This window comes from Pseudophryne corroboree, chromosome 10 (genome assembly GCF_028390025.1).
Source record: "Pseudophryne corroboree isolate aPseCor3 chromosome 10, aPseCor3.hap2, whole genome shotgun sequence".
Lineage (NCBI taxonomy): Eukaryota > Metazoa > Chordata > Amphibia > Anura > Myobatrachidae > Pseudophryne > Pseudophryne corroboree.
The window spans coordinates 219,733,812-219,758,749 of record NC_086453.1 but is presented as its reverse complement, the minus strand read 5'-3'; the positions used below and the strand labels follow the sequence as shown (position 1 = coordinate 219,758,749).

General features: G+C 44.8%; 1 protein-coding gene across 6 annotated transcripts in view; it reads right to left on the bottom strand.

Annotated features, from left to right (window-relative positions):
* The window catches only part of PLCH2 (phospholipase C eta 2), a 1,361,647-nt gene that overhangs the window by 286,108 nt on the left and 1,050,601 nt on the right, over nucleotides 1-24,938 (bottom strand). For all 6 annotated transcript variants that reach the window (XM_063943084.1, XM_063943088.1, XM_063943089.1 and 3 more), the window contains 2 exons: nucleotides 21,279-21,372; nucleotides 18,294-18,497 (listed from right to left, as the gene is read on the bottom strand). In XM_063943084.1, the coding sequence (XP_063799154.1) occupies nucleotides 18,294-18,497; nucleotides 21,279-21,372 (298 nt within the window). The remainder of the gene's footprint in view (nucleotides 1-18,293; nucleotides 18,498-21,278; nucleotides 21,373-24,938) is intronic.

The window sequence follows — 24,938 nt, the reverse complement described above, 5'->3', positions numbered from 1 at the left end:
GACGAGTCCGCAGCTCTGCCCTGTCCGAATGGACAATCAGATATGGCTTTTTGTGAGACAAAGCCGCCAATTCTGACACTCGCCTGGCCGAGGCCAGGGCCAACAGCATGGTCACTTTCCATGTGAGATATTTCAAATCCACAGATTTGAGCGGTTTAAACCAATGTGATTTGAGGAATCCCAGAACTACGTTGAGATCCCACAGTGCCACTGGAGGCACAAAAGGGGGTTGTATATGCAGTACTCCCCTGACAAACTTCTGGACTTCAGGAACTGAAGCCAATTCTTTCTGGAAGAAAATCGACAGGGCCGAAATTTGAACCTTAATGGACCCCAATTTGAGGCCCATAGACACTCCTGTTTGCAGGAAATGCAGGAATCGACCGAGTTGAAATTCCTCCGTGGGGCCTTCCTGGCCTCACACCATGCAACATATTTTCGCCAAATGTGGTGATAATGTTGTGCGGTCACCTCCTTCCTGGCTCTGACCAGGGTAGGGATGACCTCTTCCGGAATGCCTTTTTCCCTTAGGATCCGGCGTTCAACCGCCATGTCGTCAAACGCAGCCGCGGTAAGACTTGGAACAGACATGATCCTTGCTGAAGCAAGTCCCTTCTTAGTATCTCTTGAAGTTCCGGGTACCAAGTCCTTCTTGGCCAATCCGGAGCCACGAGTATAGTTCTTACTCCTCTCCGTCTTATAATTCTCAGTACCTTGGGTATGAGAGGCAGAGGAGGGAACACATACACCGACTGGTACACCCACGGTGTTACCAGAGCGTCCCTGCTATTGCCTGAGGGTCTCTTGACCTGGCGCAATACCTGTCCAGTTTTTTGTTCAGACGGGACGCCATCATGTCGACCTTTGGTCTTTCCCAACGGTTCACAATCATGTGGAAGACTTCCAGATGAAGTCCCCACTCTCCCGGGTGGAGGTTGTGCCTGCTGAGGAAGTCTGCTTCCCAGTTGTCCACTCCCGGAATGAACACCGCTGACAGTGTTATCACATGATTTTTCGCCCAGCGAAGAATCCTTGCTGCCATTGCCCTCCTGCTTCTTGTGCCGCCCTGTCTGTTTACGTGGGCGACTGCCGTGATGTTGTCCGACTGGATCAGCACCGGTTGACTTTGAAGCAGAGGTCTTCCTAGGCTCAGAGCATTGTAAATTGCCCTTAGCTCCAGTATATTTATGTGGAGAGAAGTCTCCAGACTTGACCACACTCCTTGGAAATTTCTTCCCTGTGTGACTGCTCCCCAGCCTCTCAGGCTGGCATCCGTGGTCACCAGGACCCAGTCCTGAATGCCGAATCTGCTGCCCTCTAGTAGATGAGCACTCTGCAGCCACCACAGAAGAGACACCCTTGTCCTTGGAGACAGGATTATCCGCTGATGCATCTGAAGATGCGATCCGGACCATTCGTCCAGCAGATCCCACTGAAAAATTCTTGCGTGAAATCTGCCGAATGGAATCGCTTCGTAAGAAGCCACCATTTTTCCCAGGACTCTTGTGCATTGATGCACTGACACTTGGCCTGGTTCTAGGAGGTTCCTAACTAGCTCGGATAACTCCCTGGCTTTCTCCTCCGGGAGAAACACCTTTTTCTGGACTGTGTCCAGAATCATCCCTAGGAACAGCAGACGTGTCGTCGGAATCAGCTGCGATTTTGGAATATTTAGAATCCACCCGTGCTGTCGTAGAACTACTTGAGATAGTGCTACTCCGACCTCCAACTGTTCTCTGGACCTTGCCCTTATCAGGAGATCGTCCAAGTAAGGGATAATTAAGACGCCTTTTCTTTGAAGAAGAATCATCATTTCGGCCATTACCTTGGTAAAGACCCGGGGTGCCGTGGACAATCCAAACGGCAGCGTCTGAAACTGCTAGTGACAGTTCTGTACCACGAACCTGAGGTACCCTTGGTGAGAAGGGCAAATTGGGACATGGAGGTAAGCATCCTTGATGTCCAGGGACACCATATAGTCCCCTTCTTCCTGGTTCGCTATCACTGCTCTGAGTGACTCCATCTTGATTTGAACCTTTGTATGTAAGTGTTCAAAGATTTCAGATTTAGAATAGGTCTCACCGAGCCGTCTGGCTTCAGTACCACAAATAGTGTGGAATAATACCCCTTTCCTTGTTGTAGGAGGGGTACTTTGATTATCACCTGCTGGGAATACAGCTTGTGAATTGTTTCCAATACTGCCTCCATGTCGGAGGGAGACGTTGGTAAAGCAGACTTCAGGAACCTGCGAGGGGGAGACGTCTCGAACTTCCAATCTGTACCCCTGGGATACTACTTGTAGGATCCAGGGGTCCACTTGCGAGTGAGCCCACTGCGCGCTGAAACTCTTGAGACGACCCCCCACCGCACCTGAGTCCGCTTGTACGGCCCCAGCGTCATGCTGAGGACTTGGCAGAAGCGGTGGAGGGCTTCTGTTCCTGGGAAGGAGCTGCCTGCTGCAGTCTTCTTCCCTTTCCTCTACCCCTGGGCAGATATGACTGGCCTTTTGCCCGCTTGCCCTTATGGGGACGAAAGGACTGAGGCTGAAAAGACGGTGTCTTTTTCTGCTGAGATGTGACTTGGGGTAAAAAAGGTGGATTTTCCAGCTGTTGCCGTGGCCACCAGGTCCGATGGACCGACCCCAAATAACTCCTCCCCTTTATACGGCAATACTTCCATGTGCCGTTTGGAATCTGCATCACCTGACCACTGTCGTGTCCATAAACATCTTCTGGCAGACATGGACATCGCACTTACTCTTGATGCCAGAGTGCAAATATCCCTCTGTGCATCTCGCATATATAGAAATGCATCTTTTAAATGCTCTATAGTCAATAAAATACTGTCCCTGTCAAGGGTATCAATATTTTCAGTCAGGGAATCCGACCAAGCCACCCCAGCGCTGCACATCCAGGCTGAGGTGATCGCTGGTCGCAGTATAACACCAGTATGTGTGTATATACTTTTTAGGATATTTTCCAGCCTCCTATCAGCTGGCTCCTTGAGGGCGGCCGTATCTGGAGACGGTAACGCCACTTGTTTTGATAAGCATGTGAGCGACTTATCCACCCTAGGGGGTGTTTCCCAACGCGCCCTAACTTCTGGCGGGAAAGGGTATAACGCCAATAATTTTCTATCGGGGGAAACCCACGCATCATCACACACTTCATTTAATTTATCTGACTCCGGAAAAACTACAGGTAGTTTTTTCACACCCCACATAATACCCTTTTTTGTGGTACTTGTAGTATCAGAAATATGTAACACCTCCTTCATTGCCCTTAACATGTAACGTGTGGCCCTAATGGAAAATACGTTTGTTTCTTCACCGTCGACACTGGAGTCAGTGTCCGTGTCTGTGTCGACCGACTGAGGTAATGGGCGTTTTAAAGCCCCTGACGGTGTTTGAGACGCCTGGACAGGTACTAATTGGTTTGCCGGCCGTCTCATGTCGTCAACCGACCTTGCAGCGTGTTGACATTATCACGTAATTCCCTAAATAAGCCATCCATTCCGGTGTCGACTCCCTAGAGAGTGACATCACCATTACAGGCAATTGCTCCGCCTCCTCACCAACATCGTCCTCATACATGTCGACACACACGTACCGACACACAGCACACACACAGGGAATGCTCTGATAGAGGACAGGACCCCACTAGCCCTTTGGGGAGACAGAGGGAGAGTTTGCCAGCACACACCAAAACGCTATAATTATACAGGGACAACCTTATATAAGTGTTTTCCCTTATAGCATCTTAATATATTATAATATCGCCACACAAAATGCCCCCCCTCTCTGTTTTAACCCTGTTTCTGTAGTGCAGTGCAGGGGAGAGCCTGGGAGCCTTCCTAGCAGCGGAGCTGTGTAGGAAAATGGCGCTGTGTGCTGAGGAGAATAGGCCCCGCCCCCTTTTCGGCGGGCTTCTTCTCCCGTTTTTCTGACAACCTGGCAGGGGTTAAATACATCCATATAGCCCCAGAGGCTATATGTGATGTATTTTTAGCCAGCATAGGTACTTTCATTGCTGCCCAGGGCGCCCCCCCCCCAGCGCCCTGCACCCTCAGTGACCGTTGGTGTGAAGTGTGCTGAGAGCAATGGCGCACAGCTGCCGTGCTGTGCGCTACCTTAAGAAGACTGGGAAGTGTTCAGCCGCCGATTTCTGGACTTCTTCTCTCTTCAGCATCTGCAAGGGGGTCGGCGGCGCGGCTCCGGTGACCCATCCAGGCTGTACCTGTGATCGTCCCTCTGGAGCTAGTGTCCAGTAGCCTAAGAAGCCAATCCATCCTGCACGCAGGTGAGTTCACTTCTTCTCCCCTAAGTCCCTCGTTGCAGTGAGCCTGTTGCCAGCAGGACTCACTGAAAATAAAAAACCTAACAAAACTTTTACTCTAAGCAGCTCTTTAGGAGAGCCACCTAGATTGCACCCTTCTCGGCCGGGCACAAAAACCTAACTGAGGCTTGGAGGAGGGTCATAGGGGGAGGAGCCAGTGCACACCACCTGATCCTAAAGCTTTTACTTTTGTGCCCTGTCTCCTGCGGAGCCGCTATTCCCCCTTGGTCCTTACGGAGTCCCCAGCATCCACTTAGGACGTCAGAGAAATATATATATATATATATATATATATATATATATATATACACACACACACACTAGCTGAATACCCGCGCTTCGCTACAGAATTTCAAGTATAATCACAAAGCTTTTATTTAAGGGAATCTGTAGTCTCTGTGTCTTATTTTCACAGCGGGATATACCTAAATTTAACTGGTTAGTTTATCACAGAAGTTCAGCAATTAGACTTAAACAGGACATGCTCCGCCCGCCACTGCCAATCTGTCAAAAGGCTGGCGCAGAGGAAAATAATCCGCCTCCTTCTCTGTCCTGTCCCGCCTCTGTTGCTGCCCTGCTCAGTGCTGTAAATGCTGGAATGACAAGCCAAGCTCTGCCCACTGTATGTTAAATATGTAAGGTCTCCTTGCTTAGCTTCTTGCTCTCCTTATAGCTCCTCCTTTGAGGTAAAAAGGTAAAAGATTTTTGAACAACACTTAAAGTCACTGGGACATTTTATTTTTCACCTGTTCTCACCCCTCATGGGGGCTGAACTTGGACTGAAACAGCATTGGAAGTGTCACTATTTATCTCATCGAGCCCAACAACTATTAATTTTTACATGTCACCCACTTCCCACACCCACCCCTAGGGGTGTCTTACCCCCCACGTTTCGATGGTTTCATCCATTGTCATTTCTTCTACAGGTATATTGCATGTAACAAGTCTGGAGACTGCTGTCATTCCCAATAGTGGGGACCTCTGTGTTCTGTAGTTCAGGTCTCCCTGCCGCATTAGACCCTGATCAGACACCCCAGCTAGAGTGTCTTATTTGGGTGAGGATACCCCTTGCTTTATATATATATATATATATATATATATATATACACATATACACACATACACAGTATATATATATATATATATATATATATATATATATATATACATACACACACATATACATATATATATGTATATACCATATAATGTTATAATGTTGGCAGCTGCCACGACAGAGGCCACAGAGTTAGCCAATGCAGGAGTAGGGATGACAGCAGCAATGACAGTTGAACACAGTGGGGGGTATTCAATTGTTTGAAAAGTCAGTTGAGTGTCTGTTTTTTCCTATCTAATAGACAGGAAAAAAACAGACACCCAACCGACTTTTCAAACAATTGAATATCCCCTATTGGGTCCAGCAGCAGAACTGAGATGATTTCAGCAGATGCCCCAAATCGCCGCATTCATGGTGTAATGACTCCTCAGCACTAACATGTAATTTTCCACTACTCTCCCTCCTACATGTATCACTATGTAATATCAGTGGGGAGATGATGTATGTGTAAAGCACGGCCATCACCAACTGCCAACCACATGCCACATTTGAATTCTCAATGGCATAAAACCCCAGTGCACAGCAATATCACTGGCATTTCTTGAGTTGAAACTGTTGCTGACGCATGAGGCAGAGCCTCCCAAGAGAGATCACGTTTGTTCACTAGTATTTGCGGCCAGCGATTCACCAGTGACCAAATCTCGGCACACAATCACATCTGTGTTTCTCTTACTCCCTTTTTTTTCTTTTACAGCTAGTGCCCCTAGCTAGAGTGAGCCGAAGGAGTTGGCCCACCTGCTTGGAAATGTAGGAACCAACCATATCATCAGTGAGATATGGCTGAGGTCAGGAAGCTGCAGACCATCCAATTGTGTACCCTCATCAGGAAGAGGAACAGCTGGACCGTCATCTGGAAGAGGAAGAGCTGGCCCATCATCAGGAAGAACGGAACCATCATCAGGAAAAGAAAGTGCTGGACCATAATCAAAAAGAGGAAGAGCTGGACCATCATCAGAAAGAGGAAGAAATGAGCCCAGTTCCAGTGAAAATCAGGGAAGCTGCACTAAGGGCAGCACTCTGAGGCTGAAGGACATCCAGAAGCCCATTCTGCCCAGTATTCCCACCTACAGCAGACGCACTGTTACAGAAGGAGAGAACGTACTGTACCATCTCCATGTCTGACACTGAAGTCGGAATGGAAATGGCTGTACCATACCTTCCATGTCCCTTGCCTGACACAATGGCTACAGATGAACAACATTTGTCCTGTGTGTTTTAAGAACAATATATATATATATATATATATATATATATATATATATATAATTTCTATTCCCCCCCCCCCCCCCCAGTTTCCAACATAGGGGGTAATTCAGAGTTAATCGCAGCAGCAAATTTGTTAGCAGTCGGGCAAAACCATGTGCACTACAGGGGGGGGGGGGGGGGGGGGGGGGCAGATATAACATGTGCAGAGAGAGTTACATTTGGGTGTGGTATGTTCAACCTGAAATCTACTTTGCCATGTAAAAATAAAGCAGCCAGTATTTACTCTGCACAGAAACACAATAACCCACCCAAATCTAACTCTCTCTGTATATGTTGTACAGTATCTGCCACACCTGCAGTGCACATGGTTTTGCCCAACTGCTAACAAATTTGCTGCTGTGATCAACTCTGAATTACCCCCATAGTTTGTTTTCTGAACAGTAAATAAGAACATAATTGATGATTTTTTCTTTATATAAATCTTTAAATTTACACATACAGAACATACAGTACAATATTACAGTCACTGCTTTCTCCCTTCTCTGAGGTGACACATGCATCATAACTGGCACGATTACAGCCGGCACTTTTTGTCCAGGCCCTTTGTGGAACTACACAAAGGGCCTGATTTAGGTTTGTAGGTGAAGTATAAAAGGCAGCCACCTAATGGGTGTGTTGGAAGAGCAGCTAAACTGCTTATTACTTTTTAAAACGTTGACAGTTACATCCCACTCCATGATAACGTAAGTACTTGAAAATGTAAAATAGTTAGAATTCTCTAGCTTATTATGTAAGGGCAGACAGCTCAATGAATAGAGCATCTGACTGCCATGCCACATGGAGTGGGTACGAATCCTGGTTATATCAGCATCTTGAAATGAAATAAAGGAGTGTGACTGAATAACAAAGGGCTCTCAAGTTAAGTTCATGAAAGTTGTATAAGTATTAGGGACAGAAGGGGTGTAAGTAGTAGACAGAGGTGGTCAGGAGATGCTGGACTTCAAAAAGGCGGTAAGCAACAAGTGAAAGTAATTAAAACAGAAAACTGACAAGTGCTGCCAACAGTGCCCAGTACTCTGCAGCGTTATGTGTAGTTCCACTGTACAAAAGTGGAAGTAAGGAAGAAGCAAGTAACTACAGACCAGTAAGCCTTACATCAGTAGTAGGGAAAGTAATGGAAAAACTATTAAAAGAAAGAGTTGTGGAATATCTTAAATCAAACAACTTACAGGATACAAAACAGCATGGATTTACTGGTGGGAGATCATGCCAAACAAATCTTATTGACTTTTTTGACTCTGTGATGAAAATAATAGATCAAGGGGGAGTTGTAGATGTAGCATATCTAGACTTCAGTAAGGCATTTGACACTGTCCCATATCTCAGACTGCTAAATAAACTTGAAAGCTTGGGGATGGATTATAAAACAGTTAAATGGATAAGAACCTGGTTGCAGGATAGGAAACAGACAGTTATAGTATATGGAATGCAATCTATGGAGGGAAATGTTACCAGTGGAGTACCCCAGGGATCTGTACTTCGACCAGTTCTCTTTCATATCTTTGTTGGTGACATTGCAAATGGTATTGAAGGGAAAGTATGCCTCTTTGCAGATGATACAAAGATATGCAACAGGGTAGACACACTGGGAGGGGGTAAAACAAATGATTGATGACTTAGCTAGGCTTGAGAAATGGTCAAGAATGTGGCAACTACAGTTTAACACTAAAAATTGCAAAATCATACACTTGGGTCTCAAAAACCCAAAGGCTAAATATAGTATCAAGGGTACTAAAATGGAAACTACTGAGGAGGAAAGGGATTTAGGAGTCACTATTTCAAGTGACTTAAAGGCAGGGAAGCAATGCAACAAAGCAATGAGAAAGGCAAGTCAGATGCTTGGCTGTATAGGGAGAGGAATCAGTAGAAGGAAAAAAGTAGCAATAATGCCACTGTATAGGTCATTGGTACGGCCCCATCTGGAATACTGTGCCCAGTTCTGGAGACCATATCTCCAGAAGGATATAAATACATTAGAGTGTACAAAGAAGGGCAACTAAAATGGTGCATGGCCTACATCACAAAACCTACCCGGAAAGGCTAAAAGATCTTAACATGTATAGTTTGGAGGAGAGAAGGGAAAGGGGGGACATGATAGAAACTTTCAAATATACCAAGGGTTTTAACAAAGTTCAGGAGGGAAACATTATTCAAAGGAAGAGAAGTATTAGAACTAGAGGACAAACACTGAAACTGGAAAGAGGCAGGTTCAGGGGAAACTTAAAGAAAAATTACTTCACAAAAAGGGTAGTGGATAAGTGAAATAGCCTCCCATCAGAGGTGGTAGAGGCTAAGACTGTTAGGCATATAAATATCCTTACAAATAATTAAGGTTCAAAAGGGGTTGAGATTACCTAAGAATAATAAGAATTTACTTACCGATAATTCTATTTCTCGGAGTCCGTAGTGGATGCTGGGGTTCCTGAAAGGACCATGGGGAATAGCGGCTCCGCAGGAGACAGGGCACAAAAAGTAAAGCTTTAGGATCAGGTGGTGTGCACTGGCTCCTCCCCCTATGACCCTCCTCCAAGCCAGTTAGATACTGTGCCCGGACGAGCGTACATAATAAGGAAGGATTTTGAATCCCGGGTAAGACTCATACCAGCCACACCAATCACACTGCACAACCTGTGATCTGAACCCAGTTAACAGTATGATAACAGCGGAGCCTCTGAAAAGATGGCTCACAACAATAAAAACCCGATTTTTGTAACTATGTACAAGTATTGCAGATAATCCGCACTTGGGATGGGCGCCCAGCATCCACTACGGACTCCGAGAAATAGAATTATCGGTAAGTAAATTCTTATTTTCTCTATCGTCCTAGTGGATGCTGGGGTTCCTGAAAGGACCATGGGGATAATACCAAAGCTCCCAAACGGGCGGGAGAGTGCGGATGACTCTGCAGCACCGAATGAGAGAACTCCAGGTCCTCCTTAGCCAGGGTATCAAATTTGTAGGATTTTACAAACGTGTTTGCCCCTGACTAAATAACCGCTCGGCAAAGTTGTAAAAGCCGAGACCCCTCGGGCAGCCGCCCAAGATGAGCCCACCTTCCTTGTGGAATGGGCATTTACATATTTTGGCTGTGGCAGGCCTGCCACAGAATGTGCAAGCTGAATTGTATTACACATCCAACTAGCAATAGTCTGCTTAGAAGCAAAAGCACCCAGTTTGTTGGGTGCATACAGGATAACAGCAAGTCAGATTTCCTGACTCCAGCCGTCCTGGAAACATATATTTTCAGGGCCCTGACAACATCTAGCAACTTGGAGTCCTCCAAGTCCCTAGTAGGTGCAAGGCACCACAATAAGCTGGTTCAGGTGAAACACTGACACCACCTTAGGGAGAGAACTGGGGACGAGTCCGCAGCTCTGCCCTGTCCGAATGGACAAACAGATATGGGCTTTTTTGAGAAAAAACCACCAATTTGACACTCGCCTGGTCCAGGCCAGGGCCAAGATCATGGTCACTTTTCATGTGAGATGCTTCAAATCCACAGATTTGACTGGTTTTAAACCAATGTGATTTGAGGAATCCCAGAACTACGTTGAGATCCCACAGTGCCACTGGAGGCACAAAAGGGGGTTGTATATGCAATACTCCCTTGACAAAATTCTGGACTTCAGGAACTGAAGCCAATTCTTTCTGGAAGAAAATCGACAGGGCCGAAATTTGAACCTTAATGGACCCCAATTTGAGGCCCATAGACACTCCTGTTTTCAGGAAATGCAGGAAACGACCGAGTTGAAATTTCTTTGTGGGGCCTTCCTGGCCTCACACCACGCAACATATTTTCGCCACATGTGGTGATAATGTTGTGCGGTCACCTCCTTTCTGGCTTTGACCAGGGTAGGAATGACCTCTTCCGGAATGCCTTTTTCCCTTAGGATCCGGCGTTCCACCGCCATGCCGACAAACGCAGCTGCGGTAAGTCTTGGAACAGACATGGTACTTGCTGAAGCAAGTTCCTTCTTAGCGGCAGAGGCCATAAAACCTCTGTAAGCATCTCTTGAAGTTCCGGGTACCAAGTCCTTCTTGGCCAATCCGGAGCCATGAGTATAGTTCTTACTCCTCTACGTCTTATAATTCTCAGCACCTTAGGTATGAGAAGCAGAGGAGGGAACACATACACCGACTGGTACACCCACGGTGTTACCAGAACGTCCACAGCTATTGCCTGAGGGTCTCTTGACCTGGCGCAATACCTGTCCCGTTTTTTGTTCAGACGGGACGCCATCATGTCCACCTTTGGTATTTCCCAACGGTTTACAATCATGTGGAAAAAACTTCCCGATGAAGTTTCCACTCTCCCGGGTGGAGGTCGTGCCTGCTGAGGAAGTCTGCTTCCCAGTTTCCATTCCCGGGATGAAACACTGCTGACAGTGCTATCACATGATTTTCCGCCCAGCGAAAAGTCCTTGCAGTTTTTGCCATTGCCCTCCTGCTTCTTGTGTCGCCCTGTCTGTTTACGTGGGCGACTGCCGTGATGTTTTTCCCACTGGATCAATACCGGCTGACCTTGAAGCAGAGGTCTTGCTAAGCTTAGAGTATTATAAATTTACCCTTAGCTCCAGTATATTTATGTGGAGAAAAGTCTCCAGACTTGATCACACTCCCTGGAAATTTTTTCCTTGTGTGACTGCTCCCCAGCCTCTCGGGCTGGGCTCCGTGGTCACCAGCATCCAATCCTGAATGCCAAATCTGCGGCCCTCTAGAAGATGGGCACTCTATAACCACCACAGGAGAGACACCCTTGTCCTTGGATATAGGGTTATCCGCTGATGCATCTGAAGATGCGATCCGGACCATTTGTCCAGCAGATCCCACTGAAAAGTTCTTGCGTGAAATCTGCCGAATGGAATTGCTTCGTAGGAAGCCACCATTTTTACCAGGACCCTTGTGCAATGATGCACTGTTTTTAGGAGGTTCCTGACTAGCTCGGATAACTCCCTGGCTTTCTCTTCCGGGAGAAACACCTTTTTCTGGACTGTGTCCAGAATCATCCCTAGGCACAGCAGACGTGTCGTCGGGATCAGCTGCGATTTTGGAATATTTAGAATCCACCCGTGCTGTTGTAGCAGTATCCGAGATAGTGCTACTCCGACCTCCAACTGTTCCCTGGACTATGCCCTTATCAGGAGATCGTCCAAGTAAGGGATAATTAAGACGCCTTTTCTTCGAAGAAGAATCATCATTTCGGCCATTACCTTGGTAAAGACCCAGGGTGCCGTGGACAATCCAAACGGCAGCGTCTAAAACTGATAGTGACAGTTCTGCACCACGAACCTGAGGTACCCTTAGTGAGAAGGGCAAATTTGGGACATAGAGGTAAGCATCCCTGATGTCCCCGGACACTATATAGTCCCCTTCTTCCTGGTTCGTTATCACTGCTCTGAGTGACTCCATCTTGATTTGAACCTTTGTAAGTGTTCACAATTTTTTTTAGAATAAGTCTCACCTAGCCTTCTGGCTTCAGTACCACCATATAGTGTGGAATAATACCCCTTTTCCTTGTAGTAGGAGGGGTAATTTAATTATCACCTGCTGGGAATACAGCTTGTGAAATTTTTTCCCATACTGCCTCCTTGTCGGAGGGAGACCTTGGTAAAGCAGACTTCAGGAGCCTGCGAAGAGGAAACGTCTCTACATTCCAATCTGTACCCCTGGGATACTACTTGTAGGATCCAGGGGTCCTGTACGGTCTCAGCGCCATGCTGAGAACTTGTCAGAAGCGGTGGAGCGCTTCTGTTCCTGGGAATGGGCTGCCTGCTGCAGTCTTCTTCCCTTTCCTCTATCCCTGGGCAGATATGATCTTATAGGGACGAAAAGACTGAGGTTGAAAAGACGGTGTCTTTTTCTGCAGAGATGTGACTTAGGGTAAAAACGGTGGATTTTCCAGCAGTTGCCGTGGCCACCAGGTCCGATGGACCGACCCCAAAAAACTCCTCTTCCTTTATACGGCAATACACCTTTTTGCCGTTTGGAATCTGCATCACCTGACCACTGTCGTGTCCATAACATCTTCTGGCAGATATGGACATCGCATTTACTCTTGATGCCAGAGTGCAAATATCCCTCTGTGCATCTCGCATATATAGAAATGCATCCTTTAAATGCTCTATAGTCAATAAAATACTGTCCCTGTCAAGGGTATCAATATTTTTAGTCAGGGAATCCGACCAAGCCACCCCAGCTCTGCACATCCAGGCTGAGGCGATCGCTGGTCGCAGTATAACACCAGTATGTGTGTATATACTTTTTATGATATTTTCCAGCCTCCTGTCAGCTGGTCCTTGAGGACGGCCCTATCTATAGACGGTACCGCCACTTGTTTTGATAAGCGTGTGAGCGCCTTATCCACCCTAAGGGGTGTTTCCCAACGCGCCCTAACTTCTGGCGGGAAAGGGTATACCGCCCATAATTTTCTATCGGGGGGAACCCACGCATCATCACACACTTTATTTAATTTATCTGATTCAGGAAAAACTACTGTAGTTTTTTCACATCCCACATAATACCCTCTTTTGTGGTACTTGTAGTATCAGAAATATGTAACACCTCCTTCATTGCCTTTAACGTGTGGCCCTAATAAGGAATACGTTTGTTTATTCACCGTCGACACTGGATTCAGTGTCCCTGTCTGTGTCTGTGTCGACCGACTAAAGTAAACGGGCGTTTTAAAACCCCTGACGGTGTTTTTTGAGACGTCTGGACCGGTACTAATTGTTTGTCGGCCGTCTCATGTCGTCAACCGACCTTGCAGCGTGTTGACATTATCACGTAATTCCCTACATAAGCCATCCATTCCGGTGTCGACTCCCTAGAGAGTGACATCACCATTACAGGCAATTGCTCCGCCTCCTCACCAACATCGTCCTCATACATGTCGACACACACGTACCGACACACAGCACACACACAGGGAATGCTCTGATAGAGGACAGGACCCACTAGCCCTTTGGAGAGACAGAGGGAGAGTTTGCCAGCACACACCAAAAACGCTATAATTATATAGGGACAACCTTATATAAGTGTTTTCCCTTATAGCATCTGTTTTATATATTTCTAACGCCAAATTAGTGCCCCCCCTCTCTGTTTTAACCCTGTTTCTGTAGTGCAGTGCAGGGGAGAGCCTGGGAGCCTTCCCTCCAGCTTTTCTGTGAGGGAAAATGGCGCTGTGTGCTGAGGAGATAGGCCCCGCCCCTTTTTCGGCGGCCTCGTCTCCCGCTTTTAACGGATTCTGGCAGGGGTTAAATATCTCCATATAGCCTCCGGAGGCTATATGTGAGGTATTTTTAGCCAAAATAGGTTTTAATTTGCCTCCCAGGGCGCCCCCCTCCCAGCGCCCTGCACCCTCAGTGACTGCCGTGTGAAGTGTGCTGAGAGGAAAATGGCGCACAGCTGCAGTGCTGTGCGCTACCTTTAGAAGACTGAGGAGTCTTCTGCCGCCGATTCTGGACCTCTTCTTACTTCAGCATCTGCAAGGGGGCCGGCGGCAAGGCTCCGGTGACCATCCAGGCTGTACCTGTGATCGTCCCTCTGGAGCTGATGTCCAGTAGCCAAGAAGCCAATCCATCCTGCACGCAGGTGAGTTCACTTCTTCTCCCCTAAGTCCCTCGTTGCAGTGATCCTGTTGCCAGCAGGACTCACTGTAAAATAAAAAACCTAAGCTAAACTTTTCTAAGCAGCTCTTTAGGAGAGCCACCTAGATTGCACCCTTCTCGGCCGGGCACAAAAATCTAACTGGCTTGGAGGAGGGTCATAGGGGGAGGAGCCAGTGCACACCACCTGATCCTAAAGCTTTACATTTTGTGCCCTGTCTCCTGCGGAGCCGCTATTCCCCATGGTCCTTTCAGGAACCCCAGCATCCACTAGGACGATAGAGAAAACAAAAGGGGCAGACTAGATGGGTTAAGTGGTTCTTATCTGCCGTCAAATTCTATGTTTCTATTTGCGGTGGCACACTCCACACATACCTAGTTACGGCCCTGGCGAACTGGGTCCTATATATTTGGAGTTATATTATACTCCCTTCCAGGTAAGTAAACACAAAAAACAAGCCATGGTTTCCAGGAAAAGCAGATTTTGAACGAGAAGAACCAATCGCTACATTAGCCATTCAATTGGCCAAATTGACTAGAAGATAATTGAGCAACTCTAATCCGAAGTGTAGCCAATAGCCACTAGACCCTTAATTTTATACACATTGTAATTGGGGTTCCCGAGTACAGATATTAGCCCTAGAGTACTCAATTCCAACCTCTTTCAGAAGAGTAATGGACCTTCCCCCTCCATTGACGTTATTAGGGGTAAGAGTTTGTGTAATGATCCTTCTGCCTCCATCCTTCAACTGTTAGAGCTGTGGATGTTCTGTGCCAGAAAACCCCAAAGTTGTGTGGAGTACTCCTCTCGTCAGTGCTGCACCAAATCCTCTCCCCATCAACAACAGGGGGTACAGCTGCAGACTGCACAAAGCCTCCGATAGAAACAAGCACAGTACTGTTTTATGACACTTACATCATGAAGAGGATTCAGTGCAGCACTGGTGGGACTGAGCGTTTTAGAACTGCAGTAATCCCCACAATGTTGTAAAGCAGAATTAGGGGGCTGACAGCTACTGTAACTTTAAGTACATGGTTTGATATATAGGGGGTCATTCCGAGTTGATCGCAGCCAGCAACTTTTTGCTGCTGCGATCAACTAATCCCTGCCTATGGGGGAGTGTATTTTAGCATAGCAGGACTGCGATCGCTTGTGCAGCCCTGCTATGCTTAAAAATGTTCCTGCAAAACAAGACCAGCCCTGCAGCTACTTACCCTGTGCGACGGATACAGATACAGCGATGAAGGTCCCGGTCCTGATGTCAGACATCCGCCCTCCGTTCGCCTGGACACGCCTGCGTTCTTCTTACCACTCCCCAAAAACGGCCTCCAATGGTGAGTATCCGCCCCGGACCGTCTCTCCGCTGTCAATCCTCTCTCCGTCCAGCGCTGTGTCTTTTCTTTATGCTAGGCATTCCATTGCCTGGCGACGTCTGCATGTGCAGTTCTGACCCGTTCGCACCGCAGCGAACAACCGCTGCGTGCGAACTGGTCAGAATGACCCCCATAGGGCCTAATTCAGATCTGATCGCAACAGCAACCTTATTAGCCAACGGGCAAAACCGTGTGCCCTGAAGGGGGGGGGGGGGAGATATAACATGTGCAGAGAGTTAGATTTGGGTGGGGTGTGTTTAAACTGAAATCGAAATTGCAGTGTAAAAATAAAGCAGCCAGTATTTACCCTGCACAGAAACAATATAACCCACCCAAATCTCACCTGCAGTGCACATGGTTTTGTCTATTAGCGAACTAATTTGCTGCTGCGATCAGATCTGAATTAGACCCTTAGTTTAATAAGGATAACGACTCTACCTGTCAAAGTTTACACTAAACACAAAAAAGAAAAAACAAATCCTATAAGTAAGCCTCCACCTATGGAAGTTTATGGGCCTGTGAATCAAAGATCATGCATTAGGTAGTTAAGTTGTCCTAACTGTTATCGCTGTTCTATATACTGTAGTTTAATCTGATTCCATGGACTGCACTGATGAACTGCTCTGAGAGTCAGTACTTATAGGGAGAAAATAGCGGCTAGCCATCTTCACCAATCAGCCCCTGGACACCACTCATGAGTATCACTTACACTGAGAATGCCAATGTACGAGAGAAAAATCAGCAGCCGATTCATAGAGAAGACAATGAGACAGTCAGGGAGCAGCTGCTGATTCCACCTCGTAAACACTAACTTTCAGCTCAAGTCACTTGTGCAATTCAGGGGTATAATAAGGAGCTACTGTATACAAAGGAGCCGTGACAAGACAATTAGGAGAACTTAGTGCCTGTTTCAGAGATGGATGCAATGTAGATGTTGTGCGCAGTGGAGAGATATTTATTGTGCATGCACGTACAGTTACAGTAGTTGCACAGGGCATGTGCCGCGATGGTCATGTGATGCAGGTGCAGAGAGGATTTATTTGCAAAGTGACTGTTAGGTAAGGGGCGTTTATAGGCGATAATGGGGGAATGATGAATCAAGCACCGGCAAGCTTTGACAGTTTCTGGGCATATCACAGTTTGTGACTATGATTCCATATGCAGCTACAATGGCTCCAGCATCTTACTGGAGACGGTCGGTGATTAAACCGATGTGCTTCCGATGGTAGTGCCTTTCTAAGCAAGCACCGGTTCAGAGATGCCATCAGACAATTGATGCGAGAGTATTTGCATACATCTCAGAATCAGGCCCTTATTGGCCTATCACTCTATAGGTGGATACACACTAGTAGATATATCTACAGATCAATTGATCTGCAGATATCTATGGACGGATCGGGCAGTGTGTTGAGCATACACACTGCCTGATCCGTCGGGGACTGACGTCATGAACCGCCCAGTTCAGTTGTCAATCACCGCCGGCCGTCACAGCATGTGTACGGGCGGTCGGCCGACCACCGTACAGACACAGCGAAGCGCCAATAAATCGTTAGATATATTGGCCGTCGGCTGTGCTGTGGGGCCGACGCGATACGTCTGTGAACGACAGAGTTCACAGACGTATCGGCCGTACACACTGGCCGACGGACCCGCGATATATCGGCCGTTCAAGAGAACGGCTGATATATCGGCCAGTGTGTACGGGCCTTATGAGTAAAGAAACAGTAGTTGGAATGGTTGTATCCTAATAGCGGGGCCCTTCTGATACAATGTGAAGAGGGTCCTATGTGCTTGGAGTTTGTATCGAACCTATATCCTCATCAGTTTCCAATGGGTGACCCATTTCCTTCTAGAGTTCAGGAATAAAATAAGATAACTAAAATATTTGTTGTACTGTAGGTTTGTTTTTATGCCTGAGGCAGAGAAAATCGATTGTACTCTTCAGCGCCAGTGGTGAATGAATAAAGATTCTTGTACAGCCCATAAATATTCTGTATACCATGCTGCCCGTAATGTCACTATGTGGTGTCAGATATGTTGTTTTTTTTCTTAGCTTGACTTTAGTGTCCATTAAAGGAGTTAAAAACTGGTGCCAATAATAGTACCTTTTACATGTGGATGTTAGTGAATACAATGCCACTGAAATACAAAATATAGGCCCGAGACTGTCACTAAGGGGCTGATTCTGCATCACACACTAAGGGGCTGCAGCTGCGGGTAGCCGCGGAAACCAGATTTACTACCATATGCTAATGTGAGTATCTGCACATCTAATGTGGGGGCTCGTGCACGTACAAGCAGAAATCTGTGCTGCCCATTGGTTGTATGCCATCATAAGCATCTGCACTTGCACCAGCCATATTATTAGTGCAAGAGATCCATTAGAAAGAGGTTTTTATTCCCCATACGCACAAGTCATATTCACATGAGCTTTAAAACACACCCGTGATGCTTACACAAGTCAGGGTAGTAACGTATGATCGAATAGTCACCACCCAAATCCTGACCTGAAACTCCTTATTACACAGATTAGTGTGACTCAGAATCACACTCTCACAAGATAAAATGAGAAATACAAATTCTAGCCAAGTTCCTCACCTTCCACACAGCGGCATCCAGTCTGCAAAACCCAGGCGTACATGTCCACGCGGGATTGAGACATGAGCTGATCCCCCATCAAATATGTGTTGTGAGAAGATGCAATGAAGTAGTTGCTGAGTGGCAAGGTCATGTCTTGATTCACTTGATAGTGTTCTGGATTGAAGATATCTCCTGCTGGGCTGCGCATGTAGTTGGTGAAACCTATTAGCAATGAATCAAAACCATGAATTTGGTTCAATATCTGTCAACAACATGTTTTCAATTCCAAATGGATCCTCCCTATGATTTATGGATAAACTTTTCACAAATGACAAAGTGATGAATTTTCCTTTTAGAAATGTATTCTCTGTGATAACTTTATAACCTTGCTGTAACACCAGTCAATAACCTTGTCACGTCACTTTGTACATCGATGCAAGAGTTATTATGCTGAAAAGTGATTATTCTTGTGGTTGCAAACAAGCCAACAATGTCACTTGTGTTATCCTGTAATTGTATCATCATCATGTACAATGCTGAGCTACCTAATGACCGTGCTGGACCACACAAGGCACTTGCACATACATTCCTCTATGACATGCGTGATGGGACTGTAAATGGAGTCACAAGTACAGATGGAGGACAAGGTACTACGAGCCCTGGTGCATTTATAGGGTCAGAATGTCTTGCGACGCACCTTTTGATTGAAATAAATGCTTCACAATACAAATGATAGACAATGTTACAAAGAAATGTTGATATGTGATGTAAGTTGTGTTAAACAAAAATATCTATTTTAGGCTACAAGTAAACTGGCATCAATATTCTGTGCTCAAGGTGTATTCGGAATGCAACAGAGATCGTGTAGATGGAAACAAATGTAATATCAGTATGCTAATACAATATATCAAACAGCGCACTGGTGTGTCAATCAGTATATACCATATACTTAATGAATAATATTAAAGATTGAACAGATCAGAGCTAAAAAGGGACATTAATAGGCACAACAGCGAAACGTGTTAAGTACTTCCAAGAACGCCTTTGGATTCTCTTGCTACATCCACTTACTATGGAAGGGACCCATTGTTATAGCCCAAACAAGTCTGTTGCCAAAGAAGTTTCCAAATTCCAACGACAACTCACCTGTTAATTATGCTGAATCTGCCTAATGACATGTCTGGTATGGACCGCTCTGATCCGCTAAATGTTTAATAATATTCACATAGGGGTCTATTTACTAAGCCTTGGATGGAGATAAAGTCGCTGGAGATAAAGTACCAGCCAATCAGCTCCTAGCTGCTATGTCACAGGCTGTGTTTGAAAAATGACAGGAGCCGATTGGCTGGTACTTTATCTCCAGCGACTTTATCTCCATCCAAGGCTTAGTAAATAGACCCCTACATACAGTATATGGTGCGTGGTATGCACCGATTGATACACCAGTGCGCATATTGTATATAAAATCATACTGTGCTTTTTTGGGGGGGAGCACCTACCCCTTTGTACAGTTGGAAAAGCACGTCCACACAGCTGAAAACGTACTTTCATCTTAATTTAATGCAATGAGATGCAGGTAAGTACTGTAGTATTTACATATGAATGTCCACATTTAGCTTTAACCAGATAACTTCTTGTTTGGTCAGAAGCTTAATTAAAGAAACACAATGAATGTGCTAGCAAATAAAAATAAATGGCTATAAAATATTAAACGCATAAATAAATGCACTATCGTTTTTATGGGTTTTTATATGCAAATTAAAAAAACATGTTGCAGTGTGTATTAATCCTTCTTTATTCACATTTTAAGAGTCATTTGATTATCAAGGCTAACATTATTAAATACTAATTATTAGATGATATTCTTGTATAAAAATCCCCAATTTACCCTGGTAAGGATATCTAGAAAAAAGACTCAGCAATCAATGTCCTCTATATTGTAGTAATCCATTAGTTATGCTAATGTTTAGTTAGCGGTCATAAACCTTATTGCAGCAATGGACATACATTAACTAGTGATGTCACCTGAAAATGGTTATAAGTCCTGCATTATGTATTATAACATATCTTCTTTATAACGGTACATTATATAGCTATGAGCAGTTGCCTTTGAGAATGGTGTACCCTCACAAGAATATTATCAACCTGAAACTGGTGACATGTTCATTGTGAAACGTGCAGATGTAAAAGTAAGTATTGCATGCACAAGTTATAGTGCTGTCACTGTGATGGCTAATGTGTCACACCTTTCATTGGAAGGCAGTGGCTGAAGCCTGTGACACAATCATTTTATTATACAGAAGATAATAGAGCCACAGAAAATGCAATAATGCCTGCTCCATGTGTACATTATGTAGATCATATAATGTCTAACAAGTCAGATGCATAAAACTTTTTAACATTATTGTTACATCACTTTTGGGTAATAAGGGACATTGTGATATATGTAATGCTGGTTTGCTGGTTTGTGGAAGAACCATCAGCATCATCCTGCACCAGCCAGACTCCAGTCACTGTTTGCAAATCATAATATTGTGGATGTGAAACCTGTGGTTCTTCAAAAGTTTTGGGGGGTCTACAAATATTGGCAACCAGACTTATACTACAACACCCAAATAGGCACAAGATAAGGATGACCATGAAGGCAGGATTTTTTTTATTTGCCTCTTAACTTCATACACAATTAGAAACATTTTAATGAAGATACAAGCATGATCAGGACATGCAAGCTTCAAAGAACTAACTGGAAATTGACCGCTTTGGACAAAAACTTTCCACCATTCAAGATCATATAACTGATCAAGTCAGGCATTTACATCTGCTGGCATTTTACAGATTGTCATGAACATGCGCTTACAATGTGACTAAATAGGATTGGATCTTAAGACTGGATTTTAATTGCATGGTCAGTTTAAACCTACAGTAAGTTAACTAAACAAGCATTAAATGCATTACAAGCTGAGCCTCATAATTTATTGACGTACATTGCATCTGTGTACATACCATCAATCCCCAGAACTCCATCCTTTTTGTTTTCTGGGCAAGGTTCAAATTTAGCAACAATGTCCAGGCAATGTTCTTTTGTTACATTCATCATCTGCAGTACAAATAAAGGAAGATACGAGTTAAATCCGGGAAAGATAATCTGATTTAACAAGCCTGTACCATCACCCTTTATCGGACGCAGCAATCCAATTTTCTAAACTAATGCTGGAGGGTTGGTAATCGCCCAATAGGATTCCTAGCACTGTCACTCAGTGTCAAGTTCAATAGCAGGGTGCAGTCATTACCATTCATTGATAGCTGCTGATCAGCGGTGATGAAGCGCTGAACCTAATTTTACTGGTGGAGGTCATATTGTTTTGAGGGTATTAAGCCTGAGATATAGCAGTGGGATTATCGTAAAGGGTCTTGTACTGTGGGATTAACAGATCCATGTACCTTATTTTGTTTGTAATATAAAGAAGGCAAAACTGTCCGTCCTTTTAAACTACATTGAGAAACTAAGAAAATAAAAATAAACGTCTGCTAAATCATGAGGATTGCACTGATCACTGGCAGTTTTGAGTCATAACTTCATTTTATTCCTGTAGTTACAGTAGGTTTAGAATTTATATCATTTTGTTTTCAAAACATTTTACTGATTTTCTGTGGTTAGGTTATACACAGTTACAATGGTTAAGAATGTATATTGACTATGGAGAAAAAGACATGAAAATATATCTAACCGACAAACATGAAAAGCTACTGTAAGAACTGTAAATTTAGACATCACAGCATCTGTCAGACTAAACACCAGCTATTTCCTCACAGAACCTCGTTAAAAGTCACTGATTGCATTCTATTGCCGGTATAAAGGGTGAAGTAATGTAATCATTTCCTATTAAAAAGTTAGGGCAGTTGTAAGTCTAGAACATGAATATTTGAGGTAACACAGAAAGCTGTAGTCTGATTGAGCTTTTTAGTGCTATTCGGTTGTCTTGAGTTTTGCAGAATGCAGATAAGGATTATAATGCCACGCTTTGCAGCTGACAGTTGGCCGTACAATGAATAATACAAGCGCAACATTTGCACTTAGGTCAGCGTAATGAGCCCTCAGCCCCCAATTTCTGCAGTGTGTGCAATGTAAAAGAACATCAAAAGAAATAAACATTTTATACCAAAGCAAAAAGCTCTAGTTAAAACCATAATTCACAATTATGCTAAAGATTTTCATACACTGACAGAAACTGCAATTTGTGAACTTGAACAAGTTTACTTTTTAGCTGCATTTGACTATTATGTACAAAACATAATGCATTCCCTTGATCAGTCTGAGACAGGGTCTTTAGCATATGAGCGAATACAAATCCTAATATTATATATAATAGCAAATACAGTATTATGACCACCTCCTACATTTGACATCGGCAGCACGTAGCCCATGAAGTACGTCACATGCCGTGCGCTGGCTTGGTGGGTATACAAGGAGTGCAATAGGCCGTCTGCACATATATCACTTGTTGCTGTCATGGGTAAAAGGGGCAATTTATCAGAGTTGTTCAAAGAGATGATTATCGACTTTCGGGGCAAAGCTGGCAGTATTTCTGAAACAGCGCAGTTTGTGACCTGTTCGTGTTCTGCTGTAGTGAAGATGTGCTGTGACTGAACAAATGGCACCATTGCAAATAACCAACGTGGAAACTGCGGAGCATCACGTGCCACTGAAGTGAGAGGTGAACGTCAGCTACGAAGGTGTGTAGGGGCCGACTGTCACGCTACAGTGGAGTAGCTCAACATCAAAAAGAACCTGGGGGCTACCAGACGTGTGTCTGAAACCACAGTTCTGCCGGTCTAGCTGCTGTCCGTGCTGCATGCAGCAGTTACTCTGGCCATTAGCTGGTGGTCATAATAATGTGACTTGACTGTGTATATATTGGGGTAGATGTACTAAGCTTTGGAGAGAGATAACCTACTAGCCAATCAGCGTCTGTAATTTTTCAAAAACAGCCTATAAGATTGCAGTTAGGAGCTGGTTGGCTGGTATCACTCTCCAAGGCTTAGCACATCTGTCCTTCAATAATCAGTCATTTTATTTCTTCTATTGTGCTTTTTCCAAGGACTGAAGGCACTTTATATATGATGATTATATAGTTTTACTTCAGTAAGTATATCAGCGAGCGCACCAAAGGCTGCATACTGTACTGTACATTGGCCCTAGACTACAGGTACCAATTTTTACAACAGTTTGGAAGAGGTTTACACTTAATGTCCAATCTGGTAAGATCCTCGGTAAAGGTGCATACACACGGTGAGATTTTGGCGATGCAATATTGACTATGTGTGCTAGCGATATTGGCTATGTGCAATTTTGACTAAAAGTCCAATTTTGACTATACTTTAGTACTATATAGTCAAAACTGACTCTCCTGCACAGTCTATCTAGCCTTGTGATACCGACCCAGCGGGACCACGCATCGGTATTGCATTGGTATCGCAAGGTGGCTAACACCTTGCGATTTGCATTAACTTTCCTTGTGATTTTGACTATATAGTCAAACACGCAATGATAAATCTCACCATGTGTATGCACCTGAACTTGTTTGGATGATAAAGTGAACACAGATGCATTTGGGTAAGACTTTCGTATATGGTATACTGTATGTTCCCACAAACAATTACAAGTTTAATATACTTAAAATAGGTGATTTGTACAATAGTCAGTTTTTTCTGATCACCATCTGATGTGGTTACATCACTAAGTAGCATGGTTGCCTCACTACACTGGGGTCATGGGTTTAATACCAGCCAGGGCTGTAGCTATGTGGAGTTTCTAGGTTTTTCATTTGTTTTCGTATGTTTCCTCCACATGTTCTGGTATAAAGTACTCCCATAGTCCAAAGACATAAGGGTAAATGAACTGGCTTCTGATAAAATGTGGGTATGTTAGTGTGTGGTAGGGAATACAGATTACACTGTAGGAGGGCCTGATGTGAATTCTCATGAGTATGATCTTAAAAAATGTTTAAATAATGGAAAATACTATGTGTGGCATCAGGAAGCAGTGCACTGAGTGCAGCGTCCTGTAAAGGAGGACATTTGTCCCCCTTAGCAGTTGTCTGGCCCCTTCATGAGGGCTCAGGTCCAGGTAGTACCCACTATCACCTTTTCCCTTGGGATGAATAGGGGGGTACCTGCATGCCCAGCCAAGGCCCTAGGTAGCTGCTTTGTTAGTTGGGTTGCCACCATTTTCCTCATCGCATGGGGCCGTGCGTGACATCACACAGCCTCCCCAAACCCATCTCCATTTCCGGCGACAAACCTCTGCAACGCTACCCCTGCAACACCCCATGAACACCTCTGCCTATCAATCAGGTAGAGGCGTTTTCGCATTGGCCGGCCCGCGCAGAACAGGCTTTGCGCGTGTACACTGGGCCGGAAAACTGTAGCATGCAATCCATATTGAATAAGGCCCTTTCGGATTCTGTGTGTTAACACTTGAAAGCAGATAATTTAACGGATGCAAAAAATGGGCTGTAAATGAATAGTTCGAAGCTAAAAAGTGTGAAAAAAGCTTGAAAGCTGCCCCTGCTTTTCACCCCTGTTAAATTATCAGGGCTAATTGAATTTTCCCCTAAAAGAACAAGGGAACAGTTGCAACATTTATTGTTTTGTTTATATATT